Raw genomic sequence first — 21,357 nt, 5'->3', positions numbered from 1 at the left:
CAAGAAAAAAAATCGACAAATAACTGTCAGGAAGCTTTATATACACACATACAAATATATATACACATATATATATACATATATATATACATACACACACACACACACACACGTACTTAGCCCTACCATAATGCTGTAGCTCAGGAGCCTCTGGTTATCCTAAGGCACCCCTGGGAGGAGTGCGTAGAAAACAGGCTCCATCCTCTTTTAGTGAAACTTTTAATAAAGCCACAAGTAGTAAAAAATAAGATAAATTAGTAAAAAAAAAAAATCTATAAAATACAATAGACCAATTGTATGTTTACAGTCACGTTGAGGCAGTTTATTGACCCAAGGACAAATTACAATGTATAATCGCCTTAACTCAAATATTTCTTTTTACAAGTGAAATAACATACATTTTACTACATTAAAAAAAAGAGAAAAAAACATGATATAACATTATCAAATGAGGAAATATTTAAAAAGCCCTGAAAAATAGAGCTACAAAGAGGATGATTAAACATAAGAGTACATTTGGCTTTTAGGAAAGAATTAATAATTTTTATACAGACACACACCACCACAGAATGAGGGGTTAGGCATAACAAGCTCCTCCAGGAATTTTGTATAAGTTCACAGATTAAATCCTGGAATGAGCTCCCAACGGACCACACCACACCACACTTGTGTGTGCATGAATGTATATTCACAAATTCCCTTTTTGTTCATTCATTTCCTTTTCAGTCCAACTCATTGAAACGTGCAAACATGGCCTTCCGAACTGCCTGTTTGTACGTGGCATGATTCCATACGACGGGTTCCTTCTTCTTCCGCTTTGGTAAGAAACAAGAGAAAGATGAGAATGAAACCACTGAACCCAGTGTTTGTGCATGTCTCATCAAATTGTATTTATGGCTTTTTTTAATGCCTTTATTTTTGTTTTTGAAACAAGTCTCTTCTGCTCACCAAGGCTGCAGTGATTGTAATAAATATTATATTATAAAATATCATTTACATTTAAAATAACAGTTTTCAGTGTGAATAAATTATAAAATGTAAATTATTGCTGTGATCAGAGCTGAATTTTCAGCATTATTACTCCAGTCTTCTGTGTCACGTGATTCTTCAGAAATCATTTTAATATGCTTATTTGCTGCTCTGTAATAATCCATAATTATTGGTACACAATTATTAATAATTCTTATCAATATTGCATTTTTTTCTGCTTCACATTTTCAGAGTTCTTTGATTAATAGAAAGTTAAACATTTATTTGAAATCAAACTTTTCGTAACATTATAAATGTCTTTACTGCCACAATTATATAAATTAAATGTGTCCGTGTTGAATAAAAGTATTTGTTTAAAATAACTGATTATATATTATGGTTTGCACAAAGAATATGATGTCTGGAATAGTAATGCTAAAAATTCCTCCTTCAATCAAAAGCTTAGTATTTTATAGAGCTGTAGTCAAGTCCGGCTTTGTCGAGTCCAAGTCAAGTCCAAGTCCAGGACTAGTCGAGACCGAGTCAAGACCGAGTCCAAAGAGGTTCGAGTCCAAGTCTAGTCCAAGTCCAAAAGTTTCGAGTCCAAGTCCAAGACCGAGTCCAAATGAAAGAAAAAAGGGTCCTCTTCAAGACCACATACTTAACTACTGATAATGTTTGTGATGCGAGAGAAAGCATATCTCCTATTCTAAGAAAATCATTTTACATTATTATTTGTAATGATCAAAAAGCATGTGCAAAGTAACAACTCTGAAAAGTTTAGCTCCAACTGGCCTTAAAACACCTGGAAGATTAGTGTGTCTAGTAAGAGCTTGATTAGGTTCAAGTGTGTATAATTAGGGTTAAAGCTAACAGGGGCGTTAAACAAGATCCTGGGCCCTATGCATAGGCAGTCCTGATGGGTCCCCATGCCCCCCACCCATGAAAATATCCAGGTAAAAAATATATATTTCAGATTCATACTTTTCAAGGGCCCTCTCTTCCTTTGGGGCCTTGCTAATGAGTGGTTTTACCCCCAGTCCGACCCTGGGAGCTAAACTTGGATAAACAAACAAAGTTTGGAAATGTAAGGTCAAATAATTTTTATGTACTTTATTTTTTGTTGACATTATATCTGTGGTCAAAAATGTATATGACTATGCCTAATTGGCACAGTGCACAGACACACGCAAAGCTCGGGATATGACAAATGCGCGCAGCAAGGCTAGAATGGATACGTTTGGCTCTACTGGACATGCGCACATAAATACAGCAACATTTTTGTCATACTGTGCTAGTGCTTGCATAGACTAGTCGAGCTCTGTCGGAAACAATCGACTACTCCAGCATGCATTAACCATAATGCATACAAAGTGTTTGCAAGTACGACGTGAATTTTAGAATTACAATATTGCGTGGAGCTGTTACTATATGATCTTATCTATGTTGCATGTAAAAATAAAATATGTAATGTAATAATTAGGGTTGTGCCTGAAGCCGAATACCTTATTCGGAATGGCACGGATAATGGCTTAAAAAACGAATAACGCTCAAGGAATAATTCTGCCTGAATACTCGGCTAAAGCTGACAGAGTCTGGTGTTTGCTAGATAACAGGTGAGCCAGGGCATCAGCGCCAGAAGTGAATGAATGTAAACTTTATGAGTGAAAAGAGAGCAAATCAAACACCGCATTGTTGTCGCCTCTCTGTTTATCTCTCAGAAATCAGAGCGTTGCAAGAGTAATTTTACCTATAATAATACATCATAGCTACACGTTATATTATTTGCATATATTTAAAAGGCAAATATTGAAAGCTTAGGCTACCATGATACGAATGAATGGAATAAGCACAGCGTGCTCAACAATCAAACAGCTGCATTGCGCGTCTCAGTCTCTCAAAAACCAAATCAGTTCTCTCTCAAGAGTAGGCTAATAATCAGCTTCGATACGGATACATTGTCTACTTGTCCTACATGTTTGCATCTTTACCTTTTGCTGGTTTGCGCGGAACACACACATCTGTTTAGTGAAGTTCATTAACATTAAGACTCGCTCAAAGTGTTCTGCGTAATGAGAATGTGTGCATTGAATGGATTCAGTCGTGTTCAAATGATCACTATGACACGTTTGTCATGACATCTCTCTGCTTGCATGATAAATAATATTTTAGAAATTAATAATTATTTCAGTTTAACACGACATACTTGTTCAGTGATAACTACGAAAAAATATATAAAAAGTCATAACAGTCTTATCAAGTAACTGTACGATGTTGTATCCGAATGCAGATAGGAAAACAATTGTGATTGTTACAGATACAAATACTGGCTGTTTAGGGCTGCACGTTTTCAAGTTTTTCATTAACCGTTAACCGAGGCCCTTAGCGGTTAATAATCGGTTAACCATAGTGTGCGCCAGGGTTTCCGTTGTCCGGTAATTTCCAGACATTGGCCAAAAAAAAAGAAAAAAGAAAAAAAAAGTCCGACAAAATTTAATCTCACCGGTCAAACTGTCCTATTAAAACTACCTAATAATCCCGCCCACTAACACAATCTGTATTTGAGAATAAGCCTAAAATGTATAAAGCAAATATACACCGACCTTTGGCTATGTTATAAAGGAACAGGCTCTAGTAATGGTTATGTAACTTTCCGTGTTTCGGCGAAGGTAACAAGCAGGCTCCGCGGCCGCCTCGCTAAGGCTATGACTATGATATGTTTGACAGATACAATATTTGAAAATCGATAATTATTTTTTTTAATTACATTTATATCTGAATTTATGTCAACCTATAGACTTTCAAATATCAAAATGTCATGAATTAATATGTATTTGTGTACAAAATGACATATAAACATATTTTCCTATTATATTTTGCCTGGAAACGCTTCCAACAAGGCGTCAGTTCTATTTCTAGCATGCACGCGTCGAGCCGCACCTGAGCCGCGCGTCTCACGCAGGCAGTCGGCAAGCTCTAACCTGTTAACATGGGAGCCGAATTAAAAACAGACACGCCACGCAGCTGAGATGCTTTCGCTCATCGCCACGCATCCAGTGAGTCCTGACCGGCCTAATGATGCCCGGGTGTTGGCTGTTGAGATTACAACAACGAGGTTGTACTTGAAGTATATCTAAGCACTGTATTGCAATACTTGCATTTTGCCCCGTCACTCTCAATTTTAAAGTGCTCCAACGCTGTACTTTTTTTTGCCCGCTTCATATTAGAAAAATGAATTCTTCTTGTGGACATTACAAATGTCTGGGAGCACTCTGGCGGTCTCTGGTGGTGCAAAAATGTATTACAACTAAATTCAATGCACGCCATTGACGTCACTTAACCGAGCAAAATGTTTCACTCGGTTACGCAATTTTTAACGGTTAATCGGTTAACCGGTTAACCATGGACACCCCTATGGCTGTTACATGAAAATGTAAATATGTAATGTCATATATAAAGTTTTTAAAATTTACATATGTAATTGTTGCATAAGGCTATACATTAATACGCGTTTATTGATAAAAAAAAAAGGCTATCTAGGTGTAGACGTAAATAAAACACAATCTAACAGGTAGAAAATTAAATTAGAAACATCTAAACTTTTCAGGTCGCAGTAAGTGCACTGCTGGTCATGCACATCCTTTCCCGGAACAATACTGAAAGCTAAGGCAAGATGGAGAAACAGATGATCATAGTTGTACAAGGATAGCCATTTTTTAAATGAATCTATTAGCAGAGCTACTGCAAGTGATTTTAAGTGCTGGAATTCCATTTATTCTTTGCTGAAACTTCTGCGTCATCATGGAGAGCGGGTCATGGTTGCCCAGCAACAGCAGACGCCACTGGAGCGCAAGCGCAGGCTACAGAGTGCTTTGGAAATAAGGAGAGCGGCGCGCCTAGCGTTTTCCACACGTTTTCAGTAGTGACATCATGCAAATGTGGTTTTGTTATGAAGGAGAAATTTTTTATTTTATTTTTTTGCTGGACTCGGTCAAGACCAACTAGAAGACTTGGCGAGTCCAATGGCCAAGTCCGAGACAAGTCCGAGTGCAAATTCAACGAGTCCGAGACAAGTCCGAGACGACAGAAAAATGTCTCGAGTCCGGACTTGAGTCCAAGACCGGACTCGAGTACTACAGCCCTAGTATTTTAAATAATTTGTAATATACAAATCATCCCCTTGGAATGTATATCACACCAAAGTACATATTTTGCGACAGCAAATTGAAAAGTCATGAATTAGAAGGCTATATTTCAAATAAACTGGTAATATAATTTTTCTTCAAAACCATCTAAAAATGTTTAATGCCTATAGGAATAAAATTGAATGACTCTTGATGCTTTAAAAGTCAGTGCTCCATGGAAACCCTGTGACCCTCAAATGCTGCAGTTCAGAAACAGACACTCACCTCAGCAGTCTCTAAACCCAAACCTGGTCTTTCGCTGCCTTTATGACTGCCCCTGCAACAACAACACAACATGCCACATTTAAGAAATGGGGGTTCTAGATCAATGCCAAATTTAAATGAAATGTATTAGGATTCAGAAAATCATAAACCTTGAGCTGCCGGCCCATGTGTTTTGTGACTTTCTTCTTTTTGCTTCAGGTGAACCATTTGGTTGTTTCACTTTCATCTATGGATGGGTTTAAAATGAGAAAGAATTATCATAACAATGGAGAGTATGTTTGAAAAGAAGAAGAATATTTATTGGAAGGATGTACTCATTTCTGCAACCCTTTATTTAAACAAAATTGGCTTAATTTACTTATATGACAGATATTTTGGAGAGGGTCTACATATTTATGCTGAGGACTGTGCATAACTGATGAAAGACAAAAAAGTATACCTCTTTTTCCTGGCTTTCTAGAGCTTCGAGTTCTCTTTTTGACCTTTTGATTTTTAGGTGAATCTCCATATTTTGCTAAAATAAACAGACAAAAACAATAAAGAAGAGGTCAAAACCTGACCCACAAATTGTTAAACAATCCAGTTCATTCAATTATGTTATTCATATACAAAAATATTAACTGATTAAAATATATTTATACAATGCTACAATGACACACAAATGCATGTGGACACACATACAGTACATATACAGTGTGTGCGTGTGTGTGTGTGTGTGCGTGTGTGTGTACAGCCGCATTTTTCCCACCGAAATTACCTGGATCAATTGTAACAGGAACTTTTAGTCCTAGGAACTGACCATTTAAGATCGACTAACTATAATACGGTATAAGATTTCCATTGATGAGGGTGAAGACATTAATGACAATTATTTTAATTTTCTTTAAGCATAATAAAGTTAATAATGTGAAACTGAAATAAAAACTGTTGATTATCAGCTTTTTATTTTAGCATTTTTTTTATTATTATTACAGTGGTCCACATTATAAGCAATCACACACACTTCCTTTGGGTTTATGAATGCAATGACCAATCAGAGGCGCTAAGACAAGACCGAGATTTGCTCAGCGTGCTCACAAACTGAATTCTGCACTTTCGCAAATTCTCTCATCATAAACAACAGAGTGCAGATATACGTAAAATGTAAAATATTCATTTCATAATGTAGACAGCTTCTTTTTAAGTTTTTTGAGAATTTAAAAGTCATTCATAATGGTCTGTGATAATGTAAATGTTCTTTGTTCAGTTTATGTAATTTATTCGTACATTCTGTGTGAATAACAGTTGAAATTAAAGCTTAATTTACAGCTTTATTAAATCATGATCATGTTAAATACAAATATGGTAGTATTAAAAATATTTTATGACCTAATAACCATATCTGTGTGCAGATGTGCCACGCAAACAAGCTGTAAAAACCCGATCCCTGCATTCTGTTTTTTTTTTTTGCCCATGACACCCACTGAGCTTCTTTTAGAGATTTGTTACCTTATGCAGGTCTGAGAGCTGCTGGTGGCGAATCAGAGCGTCTTTATTAGGGAACTGCCTCCTGCACAGAAGACATGCCATCTTCTTCCAATCTGTCAACCTGTCTTCCTTCTCGTCCGCCTGTGGCTGGCTCTTTGCAGGTTGTGCAGCTTCCTGCTTCTCGTGTTTCTCTTCCTCCTCCTCATCGCTGCCTGCCCCGTAGTCGGCTGCCAGCATTCCAAGAGAGCCCATGGGTCGCTGCCAACACACAAGAGGGAGAGAGGGGAGTTTTGCTTTGATCTACAATCTACACTCACAGTAAACCTGCTTTAGTGTGGGTAATCAAATAACTTGTATCAATCAGGGTCAGGGTGATGTTTGTGCCCTTTTAGCTGTCTAGGAAAACTGAGACTGAATCCCAGAAGTGTGTTTGTGTGCATGTTAATATGTGTGTGTGTGTGCTGTCGATAGGGAGACTGTAAACTCTCACCTTTGATGATTTTTCGTCTTTTTGCTTTGGCGGAGCAAGAGGCTTCTTGAATAATTCATCTGCACCGGTGACCTATATGAATAAGGGAACCATATGGAATAAGAAGGATCGTAGCTAAGGTTTAGCAGGCTGTTATAGATGACTGATGGGTAGGATCAGACTTAAAAATACTGAATTTTAATTGCATTTCCCTTACTTTATAAACAATTACAAAGTTAAGGATGCTAATAAGAGGTTAGAAGTGAAAAAAAAAATGTTTAGATATCAAGTTTAATGAGTGCCAGTGAAATTATATGAGGGGAGAGAGAAATTAAGAGATTTCAAATATAGTCCATCTTAATTTATGGGACATTGCAACCCACAACACTCCATATGACTAAAAATAGAGCATTACAATATTTTGCTGATGCATTTAATATAGAGCATGACACATGCAACCCAATTTTTTCTATATGGTGGGTAATGATTATTGACTCTGGGAAGTATAATAAACAATAGATTTTGATATTTTCTGAAGAAGCCATAAAAACAAAACTTGTTGCCAAAATCTTAGGGTGTTGTGAGAGGTTGCCAGGGGGTTACTAAGGTGTTCCAGGTAGTTTGTAAAATGTTGCTATGTGGCTGCTAGGGTATTCTGGATTCTTATAGAATTTGTTTGTTTAAAAAAAAAAAAAAAAAAAAAAAAAACACCTCTCGTTAATGAGCTCATTTGCAGCGTTCATGTCAAAAGAGTGTGTGCTACAGTTACTTGATATGTAATGTTTGGGGATTATTTAAATTCTTAATTCTAATTATAAGCAATAGCAATAAGTATGTTGCTTAATTTGTTTTGAAGGGGTAAAAAAAAAAAAAAAAAAAAAAAAAAGATTATAATAATCGATCTGACCTTCCTTTCAAAGACTGCAAAGGCCGCATCAGCAGCTTTTGAGGGTCTTTGGTCATCTCCTCCAGACTTTAGAAGAGGTGAAGGAGATCGGACAATTTCTTTCTGCCTGTTCTGGATTTTGGCCCATCGCTCCATGTCTTTCATTATCTGATGATTAGATCCGAAATTACAACACAGATCTAAAACAGTGCTTGCTGTTGTTAATAAAAAACTGAACGTGATGCAAATTATGTTATGATGTTGATGAAGTCAATTATGATGTTAAAACCTTAAAAGCTGCTAAACTTCTTGGTTTTTCCTCTTTTTCCTTCTCTTTCTTTTCTGCACGTGGGGCAGGCTCCTCTTCCACCTGCACCTCCGGCACGCTCTCTGTAACTGCCTTCACTTCCTCCTCTGTGATGGGCGTAGCTATAACCTCAGCAGCAGTTGCCATGGGAACAGCAGCTTCAGGGGCCAGCTCTTGACCTTCAGTCGAAGAGCTCTGGACTGGGATGTAGGTCTTTAAGGCACTGTCCCAGTACAGGTACTGCTGATTCTGAGCATCGTAGAAATACTTCACAAGAAAAAATAAACATTAAGTTATTGTAAATTGTATTTAATTAATTATTACAAATTCAGGAGACTCAAAGGACTATTTCTATACATACCCTTGAGTTGGGATCATAGTACAGGGTAGTCTGAGGGTCATAGTAGAAGCCTGATGTAGCATCGTAAAGGAAGGCTGACAACTCTGGAGCCTCAGATCCTGCTGTAACAAGAATACAATTATCCGATCAATTAGAATCCTTAACTAGGGCTGTTGAATACTGTAAATATAAATAAATATATTAGGGATGTAACAATTCACCACGAGCCGGTTGAAAGTCCATACAAATATGTGACGGTTCAAATCGGTTGAGATGCTACATTTGGGGGTGGAAGCTTATATGAATGTATCTCTGAGGGGAAGAGTCTTTAGAAAATTTTCGATTATATTTTCATCTCATTTCTGTATAATTCATATTAAAGCAGCATTCATAAGCACTGTTTTGTTTACAGCTGTCACCACGGAATCACTGCTGTTTCATAAGCGCCACCTGGTGTCAGCGAGTGAATCTGCATCTCATTCCAAGCTTCTGCTCTCTATTTCGTGCACGTTTTATTTAGTATAGTATCACAGAACTAAATTCAAAGCATTCTGTTTTTGTTTTAAAATTTCAAATTATGCAATCTAATTAAGATTTAAAAAAATGTATCATGCTGCATGTATTCAGCATCTTTGTTTAGGTAAAGATTCAAATGCAGTGTTTGCCTCTAATTTTGAATGGAAAGAGCAAAAGTATCCTTTGTTTATATGAAGAGATTTTTTTTGTCTTCTTAAATTAAATTTAGGGTTGGTTTTAAAATTTCTATTTAGTTTTGTTATTTTACACATTTCTGTTTCTCAAAGGAATGTGCAGTATTTTGTCCAAGCAATAAGAAAAGTACATTTTTCATTTATAATTGGTCTTAAATCTAATTTTTTTTTAGAATAAATTGTGAGAAAATCGAATCGTCAATCAAATCGTTACATCCCTAAAATATACAATAACAAAAAATTGTAATCTTTAACTGAACAGTGGCATACCATAGCTGTATCCATCAATGGACTCCTCAGCACCGGGAAGAGCAGTGTCAGATAAAGCTGCAGTCTGCTGCTCAGCTGTCTGGACTGACTGCACCATTGCCGTTGTCTCAGAATACATCACACCCTGCACACAGCCAGACAGTCTTTTACAGTCCAAAACCAATCTCTCCTGGCTAAAACGTCTTTTAAAAAAACGTGCCTTTTTGCTAGTATAAAAAAAAGGCAACCACCTGTGTTAAGCTTGAAGTCGGTATTGCAGCTGATGACAACGTGGCATCTGCTCCCATTGGGTCACCTGCAGGAAGTCCCACAGAACACATACATTAATATATTATGCTACAATCAATTTTAAATGAATTTATACATACATATTATATATATAAATAAATAATGCTACAATTACAATAATCATATAATTAAAAACCATATACCTCGTATGGTAGGTGCAACACCCATAGTTGTATGAGAAGGCTGAGGATAATGCTGTGGCTGCTGAAACTGATGTTGAAAAATAGATATAAAAAATATGATGACAAGAAGGATCGTTCACATTAAACATGTTATTGTGTTCACCTGGGCAAATTTTTTCATATGTAAAAATTATGCTAGACTGAGTGAAATTCAACCATATTGACATTTTCTCATTTTTAAAATACTGTTAAAAGACAGAGATAACTTTAACCTTTAAAGTTAAAGAAATTACCTACCATCATAACATCTGGAGGGAAACCCAGGAGAGAAGTGTTTGACTTATCATTTTCCCTCCTATAGCTGCAGGGAAAGGAAGAATTACATTCAAACCTCATGTAACAACCACAGTACATACTGAAATCTCTTCTCTCAGGATTTATGAAATGTTTCCTTTAAGTAAGAACTGAAACTAGAATATTTATAAATTCTTTCATTACTTCCACATATCCCGACAAAGATGAGACTTACTTTTGGTTTTTCAAAGGCTTGGCGACCTCAGCATAAACTCTAACCCCATCAATCATGATAGGGCGGGGTTTGGTGAGCAGCTCCACCAATCGTGTCACATGCTGTATATAGAAGTGAACATTATCATTAACAATTCATCAAAGACAATTAAATTGTAGTTAGAATGAGGTATCTGTACAATACCTCATGTGAATCCATATCAACAAAGCAGAAGCATTTGGATCCAGGTGACTTCCCTTTGACCAGACGAACATTGCGCTCATCCAGGTATGCAAATGCATCGAGTGCTTGCAGAATGGTCTCCACAGTGGTGGTAGGCAAAATGTTCTTAATAATCATTGCTGAAAATAAACATGAAACTTAAGAACAATCTGTATCCTACTTTTGTTCACTCGTTTCCCTAATTCACAGCTGACATCACTTACTCTTGCTCTCCTTGAAGACTGGATCAGAGTGCTGCAGTTTTTGGCGAGATGCTTTCTGATTGGTCCATTCCTCTGCCTGTTGCACCACATCCTGCTGTTGTAGCTGTTGGTCCACTTGCTGTTGCCATGCTTCAGGAGTCAAGTTGGAGCTTCTCTGCCACACACCTTGAGAGACAGGATCCTGCACAGGCTTGGTATCGGTATCCTCCGTTATATTCAGTGGTTGGACTGGATTCGGTAACAAACCATCATCGCTGGCTGGAGCGGCGTTAGCTGGTGGATCATGATGCTGCAATCCAAAATAAATGTAAGGATGTCAATCACACTAATAGATGCGTTGCATCATAATTAAGATCAATACATATTAAGATCTACCAAAGAGGAAACTCACCTGTTCTTTCACATTTTTGTCAGGTTGAATATATTTGAGCAGAGCAGTCTTGTCACCAACCTTAACAGACCCCTAGAAAACAGGAAGAGAGTCTCTCAATGTTAAGTAACAGATAGCTTCCCCAAAACACCAACCCAACCTAACAACAAAAAAGAAAAGGTATTTCCTATTTGCCCATCTGAGGGCATAAACACAGGCAGATCTGATCTGGGGTCTGTTCTTCGTACGTGGATTACTCCGTTAGCTGGATTTTATTGTAGATGATCTGACATGATCCAGGACTGTTAGGTTCTTCGAAGCTCATCCTGGAGTTGCCGTCATAGCAACAAGTTTGTTAGCTCAAACCTGCTCTGCACTGTTTTAAGTGAAGGTAATACTGAAACTCTGTCCCAACCATTGTTATTTTCTTACAAGAGTACTTTTTAAACCAATTTATAAAAAAATAAAAATAAAAAAAAATGTAAAAGTTATTTAGAAAAGTTGAAATGTGTAAATCTACAAAAATAAACATGATAGTTTTACTCAGAGATTTATTCATAAAGGAAAAAAATTATTTTATTATAGTACAATTTGTCTCAGTCTGAGCCGTGCATAAATTTGCTTTTATGACGCACAATTCATTTAAACCCTGTCACGTATAGCAAATCAACTTCAAAATTAAGTGAATGGCCAATTACAAAATCATGACATTAAAAAAATGCAATTGTCATTTTGCTCACTTGGCTGTTACCTTGATCTTAATTATATGATGTCATTACATTGCTGTTTTGCGACCAGCAAATCACTGCATTGCTGATCATGGCTGAGTATCATTCATCTACCCTTTCCAATGAACATAACAACACAGAGTAATCTCAGATAACTTAATCCAGATATTTTAATCTAATCTGCTAACTTGTTTGAAGAACCAAACTAGCCAGAGATCAGTTATCAAGATTACAAGATCTAGCATCTGTCAAATCATCTCAGATGTATTAAGCGATGTATGAAGAATGGACCCCTGGGCTTTACTTACGACCATTTTTGGATTAAGTTAGCTGGGTTTTTTTTTCAGCTACCTTTTTTAAATACTAAAGCGTGAAAATTAAAGTAAAATATTGTGGCTATATGGCTGCTGTTTATGTACTAGCACTTTAATTTGAATGCTAACCTCAAAGTATAACTGAAAAATGTAACTAGAAATGTCAATGTACATATGAGAAGCATATTCACCACACAAATAAATGCAAATTCATCTGTAACAGGATGAATAAAGAAAGTCTGGCTTCTTTCAAGTGAAAAAATTAAGCAGACAGGTAAGAGGAGAGCAGCTTGGAAAAAGTTAACCGCTAGATCGCAATTCACTTTAACAATGGAGAGTCAAAACAGCAGTGACATTCTATCTATACTAGGACACCAAGCTTTTCTCTTTTTACTATATATATATATATATATATATATATATATATATATATATATATATATATATATATATATATATATTTGTTCATAAAAAAAATTCAGGTTTCAAAATACAGTCCATAAGTTGACTGACCCACTGTGAAAATCCCAGTTCATGCCTGATCAAAGAAAAATACTGTTTTTGGACAACTTTGGTACGGGATCTTCAGCATTTATGTGAAAAGAACATTCTAGGTAAATGACCTAACAATGTAATGTGATCAACATTTTATGACATCTTACCCACCATCACTGTCGCAGTTACTTGTTGTAGAAATTTGTTTTTAAGGGTCTCACCAAGTAAAAAAAAAACAAGATAAGTTATCCTGCTAGCTGGCAAGTAGAGAAACTAGTTCCGGATGAAACAAGAACCCGGAGCAAGATTCTTCTCTGAAAGGTACTTTGTCAGATATTTAAGAAAATGGAGGGGGGGGGGGGTTATAATAATACAACCAGTGCAAACCACATGGTATTCAAGTTTCAGCACAACACAACCCAAGCAAACCTCTAGTTCCTGTACTCGCCTTACATTTATAGTGCAAGTTTCTTTAGAAATGTCAAAATACTACTAGTACAAACAAGTCCCAATTATCAAAGTCTGGATTATCCTAAAAAAACATCACCATGGATCTCACTATACATCCAGCTATTCAACAACCATGAAGTTGGTCAAGATGGAGTAAACAGGAATAAAAGAACAAGCTTGCTGTGCTGGAAGCGATAAAACACCCCAACTCAAGATGATTAAATCACAATCCATTGAAAGAAGAATGGAAAATTCAGGCTGCAAGCGGAACCAAAGAGAAGAGTTCAGGAACTCTGTAATTCCATAAGAATGAAGGATAAGGGATAAGTGTTGACCCAGCACAAGAATAATACTGATTGTTGCTGGTGAAGAATGCATAACAGCATAATGCTTTACCTACAACCACAGAACAACCTGTTCATCAGAAATTCAGCTACCACGTTCCTTTTAGGTCAGCACATCATGAAAATCTACAAAAGGAAGATACATGGAGCATTTGCAATCTTGCAAATCCAATGCTGAATCACTATTATGTAAGAAAATAAAGGTAGGCCAAAGAAGAATGTTTAGTTTTGCCACTTCAGAATATGCCAGTGGGAGCAAGTAAAAAGTGATCGGAAGATCATAACCTCGAGATGGTCAAATAAGGGAAATAAAATATTATACTGTTCAAAACAATGAATGAAATATCAAGGGTCTGGTGTACTACCACCTGAGAGTTGAAGAAAAAGGTTGCACAAGTTGTTGCATAGATGCAAATCCAATTCCAAATCAGTATCTATTCATAAATCTATAAATTCTTTTGAATAAGAAGTTAAAAACAGCGAATTGTAAAGGTTGTGCACAATCAGCTAACACACCTATGGCGATCATCAAAGAATAGCGGATTCCTTACTACTACACTCACTTGCTACGTCTAAAAGTTAATGCTGCAAGCTAAGTGGCGTGGTTAAATTGGTCATGATTAATAAGTGGGAAAAATGTTCCCTTGGAGGTCTCATGTCCCATCTACCCCATTTCCACCCAAAGCCCAGCCACCTCCCCCTCCCCAGGCCCAAGCCTTCTTCCTGTTAGCAGACAGAGCCGTTGTAGAATGACGAGGATGGGCCACCTGGTTGGACTCCATGAAGTGGACAGCATCCTCGAGGTTTAAAAACTCCACATAGGCCATATCGTAGCTGTAACCTGGGAACAGCATTTGAAATACAGATGGGTTTGAGTTAGTTATTGCAGGTAAATAGGAGACTTTTCAAGAGAAAAAAGCAGTGGTTCGTTTCACAGGACATCACAAATCGAATTTGCGGTCACATTTTATTTCATTAACAGCTTTTAATTGTTTGAATTCAATCGAGAAGAATCGTAGTAGCCTCAACTCAGAGGCCAAGACATACATTTATAAAAATTTATAAAAATAATAATAGTAGAAAGAGGCTTATCTAATCACATCTAACATCTAAAACACATTATATTAGACCCATGTTTATTTTCCAACAAACTTTCAAAAATAAAAAAATAAAGTTAAAACAATAAAAAAGCACACAAAAAAATATATAATTGGATTAACTGGAAAAAAACAACTAAATCTGAAGAGGTTGCTCTCTTCACTGCAAATTTAAAGATGCTTTAAAGAATGAAAGATAATTCTCTAATTAAATACAGCATATTAAAATTTTCTTTTTCCTGTGACTTGTGGAGACACTGGCAAAGAATGATTTTATTATATTTATAATATTCATCCAACATTTATAAAAATCTTTTACATTTCCGGATATTTTCAGGTTTTCCATGGAACATCAAAAAGCATATTAGCTGAATGACAAAGTCTTTTGTGAAGAAAATAAACTATTCTGGCATATAAAAAAAAAAGAACAAAAAAAAACACTGAAACCTTTATCAGCTGAACCCAGAGAGGAATATTTTGCAGTGACATTTCACATCACAAAGTTGTGGCAGTTGGTATGTGTGTTTCGACAGTTAATGGCTTGTTTAAAAAGGTAACCACGTTTAAGAAATTCCAAAATTCCCTCTAAGCGCATGCCACTTTGAAGATGGAAGCTGCACAGGGAAAATTCATCCTCCCAAACAAGAACATTGGGAAAAGGGACAACAAGAGATCCTGTAACATGTTCGAAATACTGATGAACATTTTCTTTAGAAAACAAAAGCGTCTTAGATGCAGAAAGTACAATCGATGTAAAAGAGACAGTGAGCGTAAGATTCAGAGAGCGAATAGCGATGTGGTTGCGAATCGATCATCAATGTTTACAACGAACAAAATCTCACCTGGCACAACATCCCTTATTTTCATGCCCTGCATTGGAACACCATCACGGACTGCAAAAGCATCCAGAATCTATGAAAGAAAAAAAATAACTGATGTCAAATTTACATTGACAATCATTTAGGTAACTGACGGTGTTGGTTTTAGAATGCAAAGAAATGTTTTTTTTTTTCTTTTTTAAGTATGTGGTTACACTTTATTTTAAGGTCTCCTTGTTACAGTGTAATTATACAAAGAAGTACTGAGTAACATTAATTAACTACATGTACTTATTATATAGTTAGGGTTAGGATTTGGGTTTGGCTTAGGTCTATTTGAATGTAATTATGCATAATTAATTGTTATTATAATAGTAAGTACATGTAAAATGTGTTACAAGAACACCTTAAAATAAAGTGTTACCAAGTATGTAAACAACCAAAGTCTGAATAATTACATCTTGCTTACCTGTTGCATTGTGGCAGTTTTAGGAATTCCAGAGATGGCAATTGTCTTTGAGACTTGATCCTGAACACTTGCACTCCTGTAATCCTGGTCCTTTATTTCAAAATTCACAGTAGAGTTTAAACATTTGGATAATTTACAAGTCAATCTGTGCTAGCGCGTTTGAATTCACATTACGTTTTCTGTACTAGTCCACAAGCTATTATATGAGCTGTGAAAAGAAATGTTATACTAACTTTTACATGAATTACCATCCAATCTGAAAATAAGTTTCTGTTGTTTTATTTTCCCACTGAGAATAAAAAGTATTAAGCTGATGAAAAGGCAAGAGAGTAAATAAATGTGTTTATTCGGAAAACATTAATTTATATACATACTGCTTATTGGAAAAAATAAGTTGAATAGAAACTTGTCTTGCTTTTCATTAAAGAAAAACAATAGACAAATTCTAACCTGAGAACCAGAGTCGTCTGGTCGTTGAGTTGGAACAAGTTTGGATTCCTTCATGTCTTTCTCGGGTCCTTGAAGATCTTCAAGACTGTAGTCATATTTGCGTCCTGAGCTGGTGCGATAATCAATGTCTCGATAATCCTGATCCTGACGCTCACTTCTATTAGTCTGGGGTTCCTTTGGCCTTGACAAGCTCTCTCTCTGTGGTCCCTGATCTAAAGCCATGTCACTAGATCCCTTAAAGGGCACTCGATCACTGGCGAAATGATGCTCTCGATTTGACTGGTTCTTGTCTCGGAAATATGCTGGTGCAGTTCTGTCAGGCTTTTCATCTCGGTCACCTGGCCAGAGTTTATCTCCATCTCTACTTTTGGCATTTAGAGGGGGAACCGGTGGAAGAAGTGAGGGCTTCTGAGTTGGATCTCTGACTGGGAAATCACTAGGAATATTTTTGCAGTCTCTTTCTGATCGATTAAAGCCTGTGCCAGCTTTTCCCAGAAACCCAGACTGCCTGTCTTGGTCTTTGAACTGGGAATTTTCTCCAAAGTCCACATCTTTTCCATGGTTAGAGAAGAACTTGTCTTTCATCTCTCTCGGGAAAAGTGGTGGCGTTCTGCCCATCATCGGCGGGTCACGGTCTCTCATGCCATGCTCGTGCCACTCGTCTGAGAGCGATTCACTTTCTCTCCCTCTGAAGCCCATGGGACTGTCCATCGGCTCTGGGAATTCTCTGTCTCTGAGGGTCATCTCATCGCCACTGATCATGGGTTCTGGGCCACCACGACCCAAAGGAACTTCAGGTCTTCCTCTGATATCCATGGGAAGGCCATCATGGTCTCGAAATATCTGAGGAGGCTGCTCTCTGAAATCATTGGAGGATCCCATGCGGTTTCTCAGATCCATATCAGATTCAAACCTTCCTCTTGGAATAATTGGAGGGGTGACACCTCGCCTGTCAAAATCCATCATCGGTCTGTCTCTGGGAGGCATGTCCATATTGAACCCATCAATGCCACCCATCCGTGGCCTCTCCCTGTCTCTCATGTCCCCATGATCTCCATTTCCACCCATAGCCACCATAGCAAGTCTCCTCCTGATGTCCATGGGGGGAAGCCCAGGCATATCCATCTGGAATCTCTCCCTCTCCCTCATATTCATGAATCTGTCCTCTGGACCCCTCATATTACCACCTTGCATGTCTCTGCCATCCATATCCATCGGAGGCCTGGATTGACCCATAAAACCTGGAGGATTCTGAAGGTTGTTTCTCTGATCCATTTCAAAGCGCCTTCGAAAATTCATTTCCATTTCATCTCCAGGTCTGAAAAAGTCTCGAGCAGGCTCTCTTCCTGGGTCATGAAGACCCATGTCTCGTCCTCTCATATCAGGTGGGCAGTCGAACCGCCTCATGTCCATAGGTGACCTGTCCATGTTCATGCCATCTCGACCTCTGAAGTCAGGTCTTGGGCCATCTCTGCCTTCAAACATGCCTCCGCGAGGTTCGCCACTGCAATAAAATCAAAAACATTACTGCAAAAGAGCGATCTATTTTCTTTTTCACAAGACAAGCTGTATCCCAATTCAGAGGCTGCATTCTTCAAATACTGCTCCATCAAATGCGGTCACGAAATGTGTCCATTGTTTTCTGGGCAATGAAAGATAAAACAAATGCATCATTTGTGGCCCAGACTATCCCAAGTATCATTGCAAGTTTTAAAATAAAACCAATCAACATAAAATATAATAGTGTATAAGATTTGCACTTCTTTGTAGATTCTTTCTTATTACGTCTTGGAAGACACACTTTTTTGTGGTGTCTCCCAAGGGTCAGTATTGAGCCCTATGTTGTTTTCTTTGTATATGCTGCCCGTGGGTTATATTTTTAGAAAGCAAAATATCACCACTGTTATGTGGATGATGTACACATTTATTTGCATGTCAAAACAAATGACAAAGCTTCATTTCTGTCATTACTTACTTGCCTGAGAGATTTAAAAATATGGCTGGATAAGAACTTTCTTTGTCTTAATGAAAATAAGACTGAGATTGTTGTGTTTGGTCGTCTTGGGGATTTTAGTGCTTGTGTAGATAAAAAAAAATCTTGATATTGTCAATTTTTAAGAAAGCCGATATATGTCTATATATGTTTACATTTAAATATAAAAAACATGATTTTTGTTTGCCTATAAAAAAAAACATTGCTAATTTAAGCATTTAAAAAAATCTAAACCAAGTGATCACTTACTGCTTTTTATTAAATGAAAACATGTAGGCCTATATGTAATTGAAGGTGTATGTAAATCAAGTACAGAAAGTGAATTGTCAACTTTTTAGTGAATGCAATTCACAATATAAACTATGCAACTGGGATAAGTATTTTATTGTATTTATTTTTTTAACTTACAAGCTTTTATAACATCTAGACTACTGTAACTCTTTATATGTTGGTTTGGATAAATCATCTCATCAATGCTTACAGTTCAAAATGCAGCAGCTCGTCTTTTAAATGGGACTAAAGTATGAGAACATTACCCCTGTCTTACCTTCACTACATTGGCTTCCTGTCTGCTTCAGGATTGATTTCAATATTTTATTGTTTATTTTTAAGATTTTAAATAGGTAGGCGCCTGGGTATTTATATGTCCACACTCCTGTTAAAGTACTGAGGTCATCCAATCAGCACCTCAATGTTCTGAAAACTAGGTTAAAAAATAAAGGTGGCCAAGCTTTTTCAGGAATAGTTTGCCTGTACACATAAGAACTGCTCAGACTGTTGGAATTTTTAAGTCATTACTTAAAAGCACACCTGCTTTTATTTCAAGCTGAGACTTTGTGATGTTCTTACTGTATTTGTCTTGTTTGTGTGTGACGTTTTATTTAAATTTTTCCTGGACATTGTTATATTAAAAATTAAATTAAATTTATGCATTTAGCAGACGCTTTTATCCAAAGCGACTTACAGTGCATTCAGGCTATCAATTTTACATATCATATCATATTTGTTAAGTGCTTTGGTCAACCATGGTTGTTTTTAAATGTGCTATATAAATAAAATTGAATTGAACTGAACACACTGACACTGTGGCCATGATTTTATGAAGACAAATTTCATTGAAGATTTCTTATATCATGTGACAAAATCTACAACTTTAGATAGTTTTAAATATGACATGCACAATGGATTTAAGGTGCGATAAATTTGAGCTATTTTAGGTTTGCCATTTAGTTTTGATCTGAAGTTTTACGTTGCGTGTCCCACAGTAAGAAAACCGTAGGAACACAGTACATTGTGTTTGGTAAAGTATATGGTCTTAGAACTGTACTTAATTTAAGATCTCTTACCGAAAGGGCATTCCTCCTCGTGGTCCAGGTCTTAAACCGTTCCACATCGTGTTCCTCCTCTCCTCGAAACTCTTCTTTAGCACGAGTTTCGCGTGCAGAACGTCGTTTCACTTGGGAAATCAATAAATAATACTTTATCATTAAACATCACTTAATTTACTTATTATATTGTAACTTCGCTAAACGTCCTGGCGTTAAAGCATCATTCTAACAAATAATTCGAAAATAACGGTATTTTCTTTTTTCATCGAAACCACTAAGTTACATAAATCATTAACCGTTACACTCTCTAGAGATAAAATGCAATCAAATGAACGTTAACTGTTTCATATTTGCATTACAACACGATGAGAGCTTATAAAATCGTTTAAAATAATATCACAAGATTGGAACTGACAGTTTCGGATTGAAAAGCAAGTTACGTTGTGAATGTGAAAGCGTCATGCTAACACAATACGTCTGGCTAATGTGAGTAACGTGAACTAAATGCGATTAAATAAAATCAGATGTCAAATACACCGTTGTTTGAGAGATTGATAAACATAAGCATCATTTCATTTTGAGTACTCAAATATATATATATTAACAAGAAGGCAAGTATTGCATTATTAGTCTAATAAACCTGCCTTTATAAAAGAAGGCTAACGTGCTATTATTAGCTTTCAATCAAGACATTTCCTGGACGAAAGAAACGTTTTCTCGTATTTTCGTATCTTTAATTTACAAAAAGCTACGAATAACAGTGGCTTATTTCTTCACCTTAACGTCTGTAAAGGCATTTTAAGACGTCTCACCTAGTTTGTAGAGATCTTTCCGCAGGTTATTTGTCTGGAACTAGGTTTCCGGACAAAAAGAGGCGGAAAAGCATATACTCCGTTTCCGGTGAATGAGGGCTTACTGGAGTTGTAGTTTTAAGACTCGGTAAAAAAAAAAAAAAAAAAAAAAAAAAAAATATATATATATATATATATATATATATATATATAGCCATATTAAAGGATTACATGCCAAATGTAATTAGAATCTGTCCGTCAAAAAAAAAAATGTATAGACTATAAATTGTATACATTGTAGACTATACATTATAAATTAAAGCATTATACATGTAATTGGATATTTATTGCAGCTATAATTATTTAATCCATTACACATTCACTATGTATATGTATACTCAATTAGCAATTGCAGTGAATCAGGGGACAATAGGTAATGGACTTCGTGCAAAATGTTCTATTTAAATTTAGTACTAGACCAGAAATAAGAACCACAATGGAAACATACACTGTCCAAAA

At 36.5% G+C, this 21,357-nt stretch overlaps 1 protein-coding gene across 2 annotated transcripts; it reads right to left on the bottom strand.

Annotated features, from left to right (window-relative positions):
* Positions 1-296: 296 nt before the first annotated feature.
* On the bottom strand, positions 297-20,941 carry LOC113050464 (RNA-binding protein 10-like). Of its 2 annotated transcripts, none has more exons than XM_026213434.1 (23): positions 20,860-20,941; positions 20,066-20,175; positions 16,727-18,230; positions 16,277-16,366; positions 15,832-15,901; positions 14,660-14,733; positions 11,583-11,654; positions 11,192-11,480; positions 10,950-11,107; positions 10,767-10,867; positions 10,535-10,598; positions 10,259-10,325; positions 10,058-10,122; positions 9,828-9,951; positions 8,869-8,969; positions 8,490-8,774; positions 8,222-8,368; positions 7,336-7,407; positions 6,867-7,103; positions 5,818-5,892; positions 5,528-5,604; positions 5,379-5,430; positions 297-815 (listed from the first exon to the last, which is right to left on the bottom strand). In XM_026213434.1, the coding sequence occupies exons 2-23, from the start codon at positions 20,110-20,112 to the stop codon at positions 723-725; spliced, it is 3,864 nt and encodes a 1,287-aa protein (XP_026069219.1). In that variant the 5' UTR covers positions 20,113-20,175; positions 20,860-20,941; the 3' UTR covers positions 297-722. The 2 variants fall into 2 exon arrangements, with proteins under 2 accessions (XP_026069219.1, XP_026069220.1); XM_026213435.1 differs by having other exon boundaries at positions 8,869-8,966.
* Positions 20,942-21,357: the final 416 nt, after the last annotated feature.

The sequence above is a fragment of the Carassius auratus genome, chromosome 31 (assembly GCF_003368295.1).
Source record: "Carassius auratus strain Wakin chromosome 31, ASM336829v1, whole genome shotgun sequence".
Taxonomy (NCBI): domain Eukaryota; kingdom Metazoa; phylum Chordata; class Actinopteri; order Cypriniformes; family Cyprinidae; genus Carassius; species Carassius auratus.
The sequence above is the reverse complement of the archived record's forward strand: the minus strand, read 5'-3'. Positions and strand labels throughout refer to the sequence as shown.